The 14,828-nt window shown below is 34.3% G+C and overlaps 1 protein-coding gene across 9 annotated transcripts in view; it reads right to left on the bottom strand.

The window, feature by feature from the left end:
- Window positions 1-14,828, bottom strand: part of Mtmr2 (myotubularin related protein 2) — a 76,028-nt gene that overhangs the window by 38,441 nt on the left and 22,759 nt on the right. The window contains exons 2-3 of one of the 9 annotated variants that reach the window (XM_046462363.2): window positions 11,614-11,668; window positions 10,226-10,296 (exon numbers count right to left, since the gene is read on the bottom strand). The exons of 7 other annotated variants lie outside the window; for them this stretch is intronic. Coding sequence is in view for 1 of the 2 variants with exons in the window: in XM_058584973.1 (XP_058440956.1) it covers window positions 11,614-11,630 (17 nt within the window). In the remaining variant the exon portion in view is untranslated. Of the gene's footprint in view, window positions 1-10,225; window positions 10,297-11,613; window positions 11,669-14,828 lie in introns of those variants that run through there. One more of the 9 variants, XM_058584973.1, reaches the window with a different exon arrangement.

Here is a 14,828-nt window from a genome sequence, read left to right on the forward strand (position 1 = left end):
TATTCTCAAAGTTAATTATTCTTACCACCCAAGTTCCCTCTGGGCAGACTTTCCCAGTACTCACATTCATTAAGTGCTCCCATATGCAAAATCACTATACCAGGCACAGTGATCCAGAGATAAATATGGCAAAGTCCTCATGTTCCCAAACCTTGTGAGTATGTAGCACAAACAAGTAAATAAATGATAAAATTTGATAATGGCTCTAAACACACACAGAAACATGTTCCATATGTGGATATTAGATTTAAAAAAAAAAAAAAAAAAAAAAAGCCCTAACTCTGGCCAGAAAATTCAGGGAAGACTTCACAGAAGAAAGAAAGGATATGTAAACAGTCTTAAAAGATAGAAAATTGTCAGGATTAAAAACAAGAGAATTCTGCAAACCATAAATACTGCAAAGGTATGGAAGTATCAAAGGGCACAGAACATTTGAGACATATAAATAGTTCAAAAAGGCTGGATGAATAGGAAAGCATGATAAAAAAAATGAGCCTTTGTTATCTTGTACCATCCCATCACATTATACCCTATACTTTTAACAAGCCTGCCATACATATATAATCTTTTTCCATCATTTTAAGTAATCATATTGTACAGTGTTTTCTTAAATTCTTCTAGAACTTTTGATACTTGATCACATATGACCATTTATTGTTTATTGATTCCAAGTATATACATTTCTTTTCTCAACAACTAAATTTTAAGTGCCCCAAGGGCAATTGTTAAGTCTTTCTTTATTTTTATTTTCCACTAAATCTCTTTTGGTATCTGTATATACTGTTACCATTTATTAGATCTGGTAAATTTTAAAAAATGATAATATGCAAAAAACTGAATGATTACTATCATTTCCTTTTCTCGGTAAAAGATAAAATTATTTAAGGAAAGAAAAATCAATGATGGAAAAACCTCAGACATTCTGAATTAAGGATTAAAGTTCACATTAAAAAATATTTGTTAGAGTTCCATTCCCAAAATATTAGAAGTCTTCCCCAAACAAAAAGCCAATTTTTTTTCATTATAGATTTTTTTAAAAATACTTCCTATGTTGAGGTTGTGATCGGTCATATTGAAGAATCATGATTTAGTTTTAAAATAAACTTGTCCATTATAAACTATCTATAATAATCAAATTATTTATACAATGTGAAAATCATCTTTCCCAAAAGAAAACTGTCACTTCATTTAAATGGATGAAAATGGCATTTTAGTGGGAACACTGATCAGTTTTTTTCAAACATAAAAATTCCTTTATTTATCATTTTCAAGTATGATACACTTATTTATGTCCAAGAACCTTAAATATCATATAAGTCATCAGAAATTGTACTATCTAGTTTTAGAATGTAGAAAAGAAAAACTGATAAGCTGAGAATCATTTCTTTTTTTTAGCTAATTTCTAACTAAATGTCAAATGTATTAATACGACAGATGAAATAATCAAACCTAAGGCACCAGGTTTGACAGATGTTGTTAGCTTCCTATTTCACAAAGGTTCCCTTTTTCTCCCTAATCTTGTGCACAGCTCAAGATAACAGGCTTGATTTGTCTCCCCTGGGAAAGTCATGAGACACAATTTTGGTCAATGATATTTAACAGGAAATCTGTGGAGGGTTAAGGAAACCTATAATTTCCTTAGTAAAGAAAAGGAATGGCAAGACAGTCCTTACCTTTTACTGCTTTCTCTAACATGAAATAATGTAAAGCTTGGTTATACAGTAACTACCATGTAAACATGAGCAACTTACTGGCATGCTAAGGACAAGAAGCTAAACAGCAGGATGAGCACAGGCTTATGGAATCACTGAGCAGCTACATCCATATTAACAACTCTCAGCTTTTGTTATATAAAACAAATGAAATTCAATTTTTTAAATCATTGTAAGAGTTTTTTAGTCCACACAAACACAATTGTAAGAGTTTTCTATTCCACAAAATTCTAAGTAATAAAGCAATCATCACCTCATAATGTCTATTTTGGGAAAGTTCAAAATTATACTACTACTTTCTTTTTTTTTTTTTTTTTTTTTATTGTTGGTTGTTCAAAACATTACATAGTTCTTGATATATCATCTTTCACACTTTGCTTCAAGTGGGTTATGAACTCCCATTTTTAGCCTATATACAGATTGCAGAATCACATCAATTACACATCCATTGATTTACATATTGCCATACTTGTGACTGTCATGTTCTGCTACCTTTCCTATCCTCTACTATCCCCCCTCCCCTCCCCTCCCCACCCCTCTTCTCTCTCTACCCCCTCTATTGAAATGGATGGCACTAGAGCAGATTATACTACTACTTTCTATGCACATGATCTTCCCAGAACAGGAGAAAATGTAAAGAGAAAACAATTTAAATCACAGGTAGTGTACTATTTACAAAAATAATATTGACAGAACATTGCAGCATGTAGCACCAAGAAACCAAATGACTTTTCAGAGTCAAAGTACAAAGTAAATAAATCTAAAAGAAATAAAATAACAAAACCATGTACTACCACTAATACTTTGCAATTTCAAAGAAATCAGTCTTTCAAGCAAAAGTGTGATAAACAGACTTTATGGGTTAATTTACCTTTTCAGACATGCATAAACACAGGTAGATATAATAATCTATCATTTATGTTTGAATAAGCACTGATGTAGAATTCAATATAACCATTCTACAAAAGATTTTAAACTCCAGGCAAACAATGAGTAGCTGGAGGAGACTAAGGGTGGAAATATATCACAGTACTATCCTTGGAATTGTGGCAGAAACACACAGACACATACCAGCACACCTACTAAAAGTTTTCCTGTTACAAACATTAAGTATTTATTGCCTTTAGGACTACTCTGACTGAAAGTGGCCACAAGCACACTAGAATGCAGAGCTCTACCTTAAGTAGTTATTTTTTTTTGTCATAGTGACTGATACATGCTTCTGATAATCACAGCTGCTGATATGAAACATCCTATATTTCCATAACTTTGTCGATTTCTCCCTGCTCATCTTGAGGTCAAGTTCTGTTTACCTTTTATGAACTGTTCCACAAACCAGTTCTGTATTTCCAAAAATTCATGTTATTCCTCATGCCATTCCAAAACAGAAGGCTCCTTTATACCAGTCTATTTATTAACATACTACCTACCCCTTATGACTCAGTTAAAAATCTAGCTTTTTCCATGAAGTCTTCTCCAAGACCTTACAGCTGGAACTAAACTCCCAATCTTTTATACTTCCATCAATTTAACTCCCAATCTTTTATACTTCCACGGATTTTGTCTATAAATACCACTTCTCAGATTTCCTAGGCCCCCAAACTTAATTACAATCAACCCAAACATTTTGTTTATCCTTGTCATCCTGAGCTTCTTTTCAATAGGTCAGACTTTCTGGTCAATTCACTGTCTGATGTGTTCATCACATTATTGTGCTTCATCCACTCACTTTCTCTGTCCCAATCTTCCTTCAACTACTGTCTTCCTAATTTTTATAGTAAAATCTAATTCCACCATCTAAAATTCTACCCTCTAGTTCTCTGCCTCAACAAACATCACCCAGGAATCCACATATCTGCAGCCTTCAACAGAAGACACTCTTCTTTTCCCATATCTAATGAAGCCCAAAATTAAACCAGCAGATTCCCAGTTCAATTCGCATTCTTTAATAGTACGTTACTTTTCCATCTCCATATTAAAAAGTCTTCTTTCTCTGAGGATCATGGCTTTTCAATATACAATCTCCTGTTACTACTCACCACCTTTTAATAACTCCTCTTCATTCATTCAGGATTTTTTCATTTGGTTCACTTTCCCCGATATTTCATTCTACTTCAAAGCTGCCATGATCATAGGAAATTTACTGTCCATAAGGATAAACTATTAACAAGTCACCTCAAAATTCCTAAAGTCCCCATATCCCTCATCCACGTTTCCCATTATGATGCATCTGTACAGTCATACTCTGGACCTTGTCATTTCTGGGAACTAATGTGCCTCTCTTATCTTAAACTGGAGGCACATAATTTTAATCTCTGAACACAGACTTTATCCTTTTCCAATCTCACTTTCTTAACCTTCCCTTCACCTAATCTTCAAGCTCTTATAGACAACTAGTCCCTCAACTTCTCCATTTTCAGTGTACTTTGTGATTTACTGTTCACCATTACCCATTTGACTTTCCTTCCTATTCAACCAGGAATATAGAGTGTTAAGATTTTATACTTACTCATGGCAATCCTCAGTGTTCTTATACTCTTATCCATGGGCCACAACTGCCCTGCTAATCCCTAAATTTGTACTTATATAACCATCTGCCTTCTCACATACTAAAGTGAAGGAAATCTTCAAAATGGGACCACATAACATTCATGATTAGAAATATGAGCTAGACCTAAGACAGTGTTCCACAATACTTTCATGTCCCTATTGAGTTTTTAAATATGACCATCTTTACCCCAAATCTAAGGGATGTCATTCTTAGTTCCTCATAATATATTATATTCAAATCTACAAGGATAACTTTTTGCCAGCATCACTTCAGTGGTTCATAGGAACCTGATTCATTAGAATGAAGATGCTTATACCAGCCACCAACTGCCTCTGAATCAAATCTCATAATTCTAGCTTTCAGAGGATGAAGGATATCCACTAACGAGGCAACATACCTAATTCTAGCTGAAGCTTATACTTCACTCCATCTAGACAAACATTTCTCTTAACACTGATCCTGAGAAACAGTCTTCTTTTATTTTCTATTTGAATATTTTTTTACTCTCCAAATGTTCTTCCTTTCTGACCAACTGAAGGGTTTGCTACATAAAACCTTTCTTGAAAGTTCATTTTCCCATAGGAAACCAGTCCTAAGTTATTGTTAATGGTTTCTTACATAGAATCTAGTGAATCTCTATAACGAGGTGACCCAAGATGGTGGAGTAGAGGCACCCAGCATTTACCTCTTCTCCATAAGAGAGAATCAAAACAAGTGGAGAGCAGCTATTTATCAAGATTGGTGGCTGAGGGAGAATGCTAAAGTTTGAGAGTGGCCAGGCGGACTTGGAAAAACCCAGAGACTTTGGATAACGAAACAGACACCTGCACCAATCACCTAGCAGCACAACAGAGAGCAAGGGTAGACATGAACACGGCACAGTCCAAGTAAGAACCACTATTACAGGATTCAGCACCATGAAAAAATGTAGTCTGAAAAAACCAGAGCCTGGTTAGGATGCAAGAGCAAACTGGCTCTGGAGAAATTCTCCACACTTTCCAGTGTACACACAAGGTACTGTAATGGGGAGCCATCTTGAGAGGGTCTCATATGAGCTTGCTGCTCTTGAAGTCAAAGGACCTTGAATTTAATGTCTTCAGGACCTAGCAGCAATATTACAGTACAGACTCAATGGGGGAAAAAAATAACCAGAACATTCAAGAACCTTGGGAAAACATTAAAAGGCAAAAACTACAAATAATCAAATTTTTGATGAGGGAGAAGAGCTACAGGCTAACGGCAGAGAAAAATCTAATAGTAAAATAATAGGAAGCCTCTCAAATTTTAAGACATGGCTATCAGTTATAGAATGCATTTCAAACCCCAAATAGACATGACCAAAAGAGAAAATTCTACAACATATTATAATTAAAATTATAAATGATTTATAAAATTATAAATGTAGTTCAAGATTGCTAACACAGATTACTATACCCAGCAAAATTATCCTTTAGAATCAAAGCAGAAATACAAACCTTCTAAGATAAGCATATAAACTAAGGGAGTTCATGACCACTAAACAAGCATTATAGTAGATACTCAAAGAAATCCTATACCCAAAAGAGTCAGAAAGATAAACATAACCATAATTATATGGGAAAGAATCTCATTAGAATAGTAGATAAGCAAATGAGAATTAGAAAAGAATCAAACATTGTTCATACAGTAAACCATCAAACATCTAAAACAAACAGAAAACTCAAAACAGAACAAGCACAAGCTTTCACTAAAAACCCTGGATATAAACAGTCTTAATTCTTTACTTAGAAGATGCAGACTGAGTAGATTAATAAACAAGACCCAACAATATGCTACCTGTAAGAAGTTCACCTCACTGGTAAAGACATACACAGATTGAAATCAAAAGAATGAAAAATGATATTACAAGCAAATGAAATTCAAAAGCAAGCACTCATATCTGCCAAAACAGACTTTAAATCATAATCAAAACAGACAAAGAAGGTCAATACATTTTGATAAGGGAAACACTTCAAGAAAATGACTATAAATAAATATGCACCCAACTTTACAAAACAAATACTGTTGAACATTAAGGGAGAGACTAACCTAATACAAGAAGAGCAGGTGACTTAAATACCTCATTCTAATAGATCATCCAGACCCTGCCCCGCAAAAAAATCAACAAAGAAACATCACAGAATCATACTATAAATCAAATAAACATAACAGACTTCCACAGAATATTCCATCTAAAAACTGCAGAATACAGATTCTTTTCCTCAGCATATGGAACTTTTTTCAAAATAATATATTAAGCCACAAAGCAAGTATTGATGGATTCCAAAAAATTAAAATAATTTCTGGAATATTATCAGATCATAATGGAATGAAACTAGAAATTAACTACAAGAGTTACTACAGAAATCATACAAACACACAGAGATTGAACAGTACACTTTTAAATGAACAGTGGGTCACTGAAGAAATCAAAAAAATTGGCAAATTTCTAGAATCCAGTGAAAAGGGAAACACAATATACCAAAACCTGTGAGATCCAGTGAAAGCAGTACTAAAAGGGAATTCTATAACTCAGTGCCTACATTTAAAAAACAGAATATGTAACCAAATGATGCATATCAAGGTCTTAAGGGCGGGGGGACACTAGACTGAAGATCATCAGAAGAAAAAAAATACTAAAGCTCAGAGGACAAATAAATAAAATAGAAACTTAAAAAAAATACAAGTCTCATTGAAACAAGAACTTGGTTCTTTAAAAAGGTGAAACAAAATTGACAACCCTTAGCTAAACTAACCAAAAGAGTGGGCTGGGATTGCAACTCAGTAGTAGAGCACTTGCCTAGCACACTTGAGGCAATGGGTTCGGTCTTCAGCACCATATGAAAAATAAATAAATAAATGAAACAAAGGTATTGTGTCCATCTACAACTAAAAATATTTTTTTAAAAACTAACCAAAAGAAAGAGACAAAAGATGAAAACAAAATTATAGATGAGAACAGGGGATATTACAACAGATGTCACTAAAATTCATATGCTCATTAGGGAATATTTTGAAAACCTAAATACCAATAAGCTGGAAACTTAATAGATAAATAAAAAGCAATGAGATTGAAGCAATAACAATTAAATCTCCAACATTAAAATAATAATGATAATAATAATAAGGAATAGCCTCTGTCCTTGACATTTCTTCCTAATAAGAGACCTTTACCACATAAGCACATTGATGACACAAATAAGAGATAGGAGAAGGGAAAAAAAAAACTTTAAGAAAATGATAGTAACTATGACTAGAGGAAACGAAGAAATATAAGTTGAACCATTTGAAACTGCTACTATTGTTGATCAAATAATCAAATATCAACTCAAGATAAATTAAAGGAAAGAGAAAAAAATTAAGCATGGGCATTTAAAGATTCCAAGACTCAGACTGAGACTCTGCAAATCACAAATAAACACACAAAAATCAATAAATAATAATAAATTAGTTGAGAAAGTACACAGCATATTTGGTGGATAAGTAGTTTCTTTGAAATAAACAAGTAAAAAGCTAAAAATGTAACCTGGTGAATCCTTAACTCAGGACTTAAAAACCTTGCTAGTGAAAGGATACTTCTTCATACCCATGAATCAAAACAACAATCAAAAACAACACGATAGCAAACATTAATAAAGATCTAGAGAAATCTGAATACTCACAAACTCCTGATGGAAATGTAAAAATGGTACAGTCACTCTGGAAAACATTATGGTAGGTTCGCAACAGATAAATCACCACATGATCACTATTTGACCCAACAATTCCACTCCTAAACATATTATATACACAAGAAAAATGAAACATGTCCACACAAAAAAACACATGAACATACGTATACTAATATGCATAGCACCATTATTAACAGCCAAAAAGTAAAAATAACCCATGTCATTCTTCAGCTTGAAATCCTTCAATGGCTCCCCAATGTTCTCAGGATAAAGATCAATACTTAATCACAGCCTTACAATATATAATCAAACTAATATATAATCAAACTAATCCCTGACTCCTTCTCCAGATACCCTCTTGTGCATCTCTCTCTCTTCCCTTGTTCTCCCCAGTCCAACTACATGTCACTTCTTTGAGATTCTTAAATAAGCTGGCCTTCTGCAGGGAGTGTGGTTCTGCCAAACACTTTCTGAACTTTAGTTCTCAACTGAGAAAGTACAACTGAAACATCACCTCCTCAAGGAAACCCCAGTTGGATGTAGTGATCCCAGTAACCACTTTCACAGCACTTTGTGTTTTCTTTCTTTACATGTCCACAGTCTGTTCTCACATGTCTTGGAAATTTTCTGACTAATGCCTATACTCTCTAAGACATGAAACTTCAAGAAGGAAGGGGAATGTCAAGAAGAAAGAAGAATGTTGGATTTGCTCACCATTCCATTCCTAGAATCTAGTATGACACCTGGCATAGAGCAGACACTCAGGAAATACTTGTTGAGTAAATTAATGGTCAAAAGATTGGAGTATTCTAATCAAACTCATCAGAGATTATGATAAAAACATACAAGATATAATGAAAAAGAAACTTGATAAAGGAATAGAGAAGTAAAAAAAAAGAAGAGTAGGGGAAGAATAAACCAAGTTTTTGGCCTTCTGGAGTCCTTTGTGTATATTATTTTATATACCCAAATAGTGTCCCATACTCATCAAAAGGTTCCTTAGGATACTAAGGCAAACATTTCTTTAAAGATGCTATATGTTTTAAGAGAATGACAAATAATCCTTAAACAACTGATGGGTCCTAGTTATTGAGTATTGTTATTTTCACTAGGGTGGTAAAGAGAAAGTAGTTGGGAATGGAGAAATCAGGATCTTAGTTTCATCAAGCTAACAGCAACAACCTCGGCTAATTAAAACTAGTTTCACCTAAAACTAAAACAGTAAATATTTAAAAAAATAATAATAATCTTGGCCAGGATGATTATTGCTACTTCTAATGTAGTCTAGGGCTTCTGAAATGAGTAGTCCACCTTTTGTAACATCCCCACAATATCTAGATGAATACTAAAAAATTGACTAAAAGTTTACATATACATTCATGCATACACTAAAACAGCTTCATATTTGAAAGTTTCCTTTTAAATGTTTTTAAATTATTAATATTTTTAAATATTATATAATCAGTTTTAGACTTGAAAATCAAGTTAAGACAAACTAAATAGGATTATTCCAAAATTGTGTTCTTATGATAAAAAGTTTAAGAGAACATTTACATATAATAGAGGGAAACTAAATCAAATTCTACATTTATCCAGCTCTGTGCTATCACCATGTAAATTCAATACCTTTGCTTATCTATAAATAGAAATGGCATACTATTAAGAAACATAAGCCCCAGGCACAGTGGCACATGCCTGTAATCCCAGGAGGCCGGAGGCCGGAGGCCGAGGCAAGAGTACCTCAAGTTCAAAGCCAGCCTCAGAATTTATCAAGACCCTAAGCAACTCAGCAAGATGCTGTCTCTAATAAAATACAAAAAAGTCCCTTTGGAGATGTGACTTACTGGTTAAGTTGAATTGAACCCTTGTGTTCAACTCCCGGTACCAAACAAACAAATAAAACTAAGCCACAGTTTCTTTAAATATTTTTATTCTTTACAATAAGTGATTTTACCAGGAATTACACCTATCTTTTAAAATATATTTCCAAAAATTCTAATTTGGCTAAGCAGTAATCCCATTTCAAATGTATATGCAATTCCAAAATATACCTCATTTTAAATTGTACCTATAATAATTCAAAGGAGAATGAGAACTCTATAAAAATAAATACATACATACTGGTTGGCTCAATAACTCTAAATTAATAATTTAATCAGACAGACCTAGAACAGAGAACTATATACTCAATTGACTCCAAAATATCAGCTTTACCAGTGCTCAGCAGCATTGTTTATAAGCCTTAATATTGTGTGATTCAGAGTAATACTTACTCTGCCCTGTAACCTCAGTACTCTGGAACTGCTTATTAGCTTCAGTGGCTTGACTTATTTGGAGTACTTTTCTGCCAGGGTGAAAAATGGAAATGCATGACTTGAAGTAATCACGGTACTTGCATTTCTGACAGCATATTCATTTTCCTTCCAAACACCACATGTGATTTTCCTTTACAAATCTTTTCCAAATTCTGCAGACCATATTCCAATTTCTTAGAGTTCAGCCACTTTCCACATTTCAGCAAACTGTTAATCTTCATTGTCTCCATTTTCTCAGTACATACTCACTCCTTAATTTCTTACAATCTAGGTTCTGCCTTTATCAAACAATGCCCAAAAAAATCTCTTTCTATAATTACTAATGACTCAATTATAAACAATATTGTTCTTTCCTCAGTTCTGAATCTATAAATCTCATCTCCCTTCACTATCACATTACTTTGGTTATCCTACCTCTCGGTTTAATTTAATCAATGCTATGTATTATACCCCTACTACATGCAAAATACTACTCTTCTAGGAACTCCTAGAGATGCAGAGATAAATATGACAAGGTTGCTGCCTTTAATGAGCTTTCATTCCAGTATACTTAGTACTTAAAAAATATAGTATGATAAATGATTGGGAGAAATGAAGATTTTGGGGGTTTGGGGACTGACAAACTCATATACACTTTAAATTTAGAGGCTCAAGAAAGGCTCTAAGAAAAAAGTAGCACTTGAGGTTAGCCAGAAGAGGTTCAAACCTTGACAATTTCACTAAGCAAATAAATAGCATGGAGGATGAAGAGGAGGAAGAGGAGGAATTCCAGGCATGTTAAAGCAACTCTAAAAGATGAACCATTTTTGTTGTGAGTACAAATACCAAATAGCACAAAGATAAGCATGAAAAGATAAATTTGGATCAGATTATAGAAGGTACTGAAAACCATGCCGACATTTAGTTCTGTAAGCAATAAGAAACCACTAAAGTTTCTGTGCTTTAGGAAGATTGTTTTAGCAATAGGTCAAAGAATGAATTTTAAAAGTGGAAAAATCTGTTGGAGACTATTAGGAGGCCTTAGGTCAGAGGTACTGAAATCCTAAACTAGCAACCCAAATAAAATAGGAGTGGATACAAGCAATATTAGAATCAGAATCAACAGAACTTAGAAAATGACTTGGCATGACAATCAAGGGAGAGGAGAGTCAAAATATGATCCTAATCTGCTGACTAAGAAACCACTGTGCCAAATTAGAGAGTAAAGAAGAAAAGTGGATCATTTGAGGAGCTGATGAATTTCATCTTCAAATTTTTCAAAGGGAGGTGGAAGCAAAGAATTCCATAGGAAAATCCATTGCACCAGGTATACTAATAAGCTAAGGGATTTTGGATTTTAGATTTACCTGATCGTGCATTTCATTCATTCAGGCAATATTCATTTACTGTTGGATAGGTGCACTGTGAAGATACATGCAACACAACAATATTAGCTGTACTTCCAAATAATAGTCAAAGAAGAGTATACTCCTATTTAACTATGAATCTGATTACAAAGAATGCTATTCATGGTTTTAAAAAAAAAGTTATAGGAGCATAAAGAAAGAAAAGATTAAATGTAACAGAAAAATTCAGGCATCTCTATCCTGTTACTAGAAATTGACAGTGAAACATTAGAATAAAAACTTTTGAAAGAGAACAGCCTAAGTAAACAGATTATATGGGGAAACTGTAATGGTTAATCTGAATTGTCAACTCGATTACATTAAGAGATGCCCAAGATTAAGAGGCTTCTGGATATGTTAATGAGGGTGTGTTTGCAAATGCCTGCCATGTGGGAAAACTGAAGTGGAGAATCTCCCTAAACACTTAGGGAACATTTAGGGAAACACCATCCAATAGGTTGGAGTTGGATGGAATAAATGTTGGAACAACAAGAAAGCAGCAGCAGAAGTGAGCCTGATTCTTCTTGAATGGGTTCTTTTTTTTTTTTTTTTTGGTACTGGGGACTGAACTCAGGGGCACTGAACCACTAAGCTACATCCCCAGCCCTATTTTGTATTTTATTTAGAGACAGGGTCTCACTGAGTTGCTTAGAGCCTTGTTTTTGCTGAGGCTGGCTTTGAACTTGTGATCCTCCTCCTCAGCCTCCCAAGCAGCTGGGATTACAGGCATGTGCCACCATGCTCTTTGAATAGGTTCTTGATTACTGCTGTGATCGCCTGAGGACATCAAACTCTCACTCCTTCACTTTTCCAAAGAAGACTCCACCAGTGATTCTCCAGGGAGTTTACAGAAGCCTTTGGTCTCTAACTGGGGTAGCATCATTGATCCCCCTTGTTCTGAGGCTTCAGCATCTTGGACTGCGAAGCTACTGGTTCCTACAGTTTTCCAGCCTACAGATGACCATTGTGGACTATCCAGATTCTCTTGTGTAAACCAATCTAATAAATCCCCTTTTTATAATCATACCTCCAATTGGTTTTGTTCCTCTAAAGAACCCTGACTCATATAGAAATCTACATAACTGGACTCTGTGGATCTCAATGGGAAGAAAACAAGAAAGGTTGAGGCTATGTTGTATGAAAAAAAAAAAAAAATGGGTACCACCCTAAGAGTTCAGACATATTATAATCTGTAGATGATAGGAAGACAGCAAAGCTTTCTGAGAAAAAGTTCAAATAATTACTTCTATGTAAAGAGGAATGTTCTGTTCAGTTTATAAAGCATCAACTATAGAAAATATTCTACAGGAAGTTAGATTATTTAACAGGTTATAATAGGCAGCTAGATCACTTAAATAAATAAATGGAATAGGCCACACTGTGACAAAGATGGGAATCAGAAGAAATATCAGGTTTCAATGATATATAGTCTATGAAAATAATGCAAAAAAATTGTCACTGAATTTGAGATTCCTGCAAAATATTCCAGTTGAACTATTCATTATGCAAGCAGAAAAACAAACAGTTTTGATTTCCTGAAGTGGTTACAGGGAAGTGATAGCTAAATCGAATCTATAACATTGGATTATTTAGCCCCAGAATCAGAGATTTAATACTGGAGGTAGAAATGTGGGACCAAAAAAAAAAAGTTATGAAAGCCAAAAAGTGTTTCAAAATAAGTACTTCATAGTGTCTAAGATGACAGAGCAGTCAAGAAAAACAGGAGAAAAGTCCACTGGATTTATTAATTTAAAAAAAAATGTTAAACCAGTTACTAAGTCAAGATGGCCTTCATTGTGTTTTAAAAACATTAACCTGATATGAATTTTAAAAAACAGAGGTACTAAAGCATGGACTCCTTAACTTCTTGCCTCTCCAGTAAACTTGTTTACATCCAAATCCATTCTTCCTTCTCACGAATCTTAGTGACATGTACTTTCTCTGATTCAAGGCCAGTCCTTCATTCTGTGCTCTTCATTCTGGCCCACATAGTCTCCTCTTTTTTTTTTGGCGGGGGGGGGGGGGCGGTGGAAGGTAGGGGTGCATAATTTAAACAACAGTGAACATTTACTAAGAACTCAATAGTGATTACCTAAACCTACGTGAGACTTAATAACACTCAACTTGAACTCTAGACTCAATTAGTTTACTGATAATGCTTTCTAGATGTCATTAACAACCTCAGGAACAAATCCAGGAGCCCTATCTCCTCATTTCTCACCCTCCTTAAACTCTTGGCAATATTTAATATTACTTTCACTGCCTCTTGGAAATGTTTTCTCTCTAGGTTTCTGTTGTCTTTAAAATGTACTTTTTATCACTTCTGTACAAATAACTATCAAATTTATATCTCATATTCACATTCATTCATATATATCCTCTGTAAGTCTGATCATTCTGCTGTCTGGCTTTACCCTCTCTCTCCAGCCTTATTTCTTACTCCAATCCTGCTCGGCTATCGCCTACACCTTATAACAACATTAAGCCACAGAGTAGCCAGAATTATATCAAATAATGCTTTTTTAAATTGTTTCTTTTAAATATAAGTCCAGATATCAGTTAGCCAACTATTCTGATAGCTAATGAGCGAATTAATAGAGTATCAGAAATATAAAGGACCTCTGAGATCATTCTAGCAAAAGCCCCTTCATTTGTATATAAAGCACAGCTCAGAGAAGTGAAATGCATGGTTTTGAATATAACAAATTAGAGCCGGAAAGAGATATATGTATATAAACACATATACACACAGATAGATAGATAGAAATATGCAGATAAAATCTGACACAGAATCAGGTCTCCTTTTGACCAACTTTATTGCTTCTGATATAGTGTATAGAACTAAAAGCAGAAATATCTTAGGATGTTTTTTTCTCTCCCTTGGGAGGTACAGCATGTAGCCCCCCCCCCAAAAAAATCTTTATTTCTATCACAAAAATACTGTCTGTATTTATTCTGTCTTCCTAAAAACTGTATTTACTTCATCTTTTATGCCTATTAAATCCTTTTTCCCTGCCTATGGACACAGTTTCCCAATAGCCCTCTCAAATGAAGAAACCAGCCCCTTTATATCCCCTCCTATACCTCTCTCCCCAGTCTGGGCCTGGAAACTGGAATTCGTTCCTCATTGCCACTTTCAGATTATTCTTCTCCAAAACTTTAAAAAAAGATCCCAA

The sequence above is a fragment of the Marmota monax genome, unplaced genomic scaffold, assembly GCF_021218885.2.
Source record: "Marmota monax isolate L192 unplaced genomic scaffold, Marmota_monax_Labrador192_F-V1.1 WCK01_AAM20220418_F8-fsc00104, whole genome shotgun sequence".
Taxonomy (NCBI): domain Eukaryota; kingdom Metazoa; phylum Chordata; class Mammalia; order Rodentia; family Sciuridae; genus Marmota; species Marmota monax.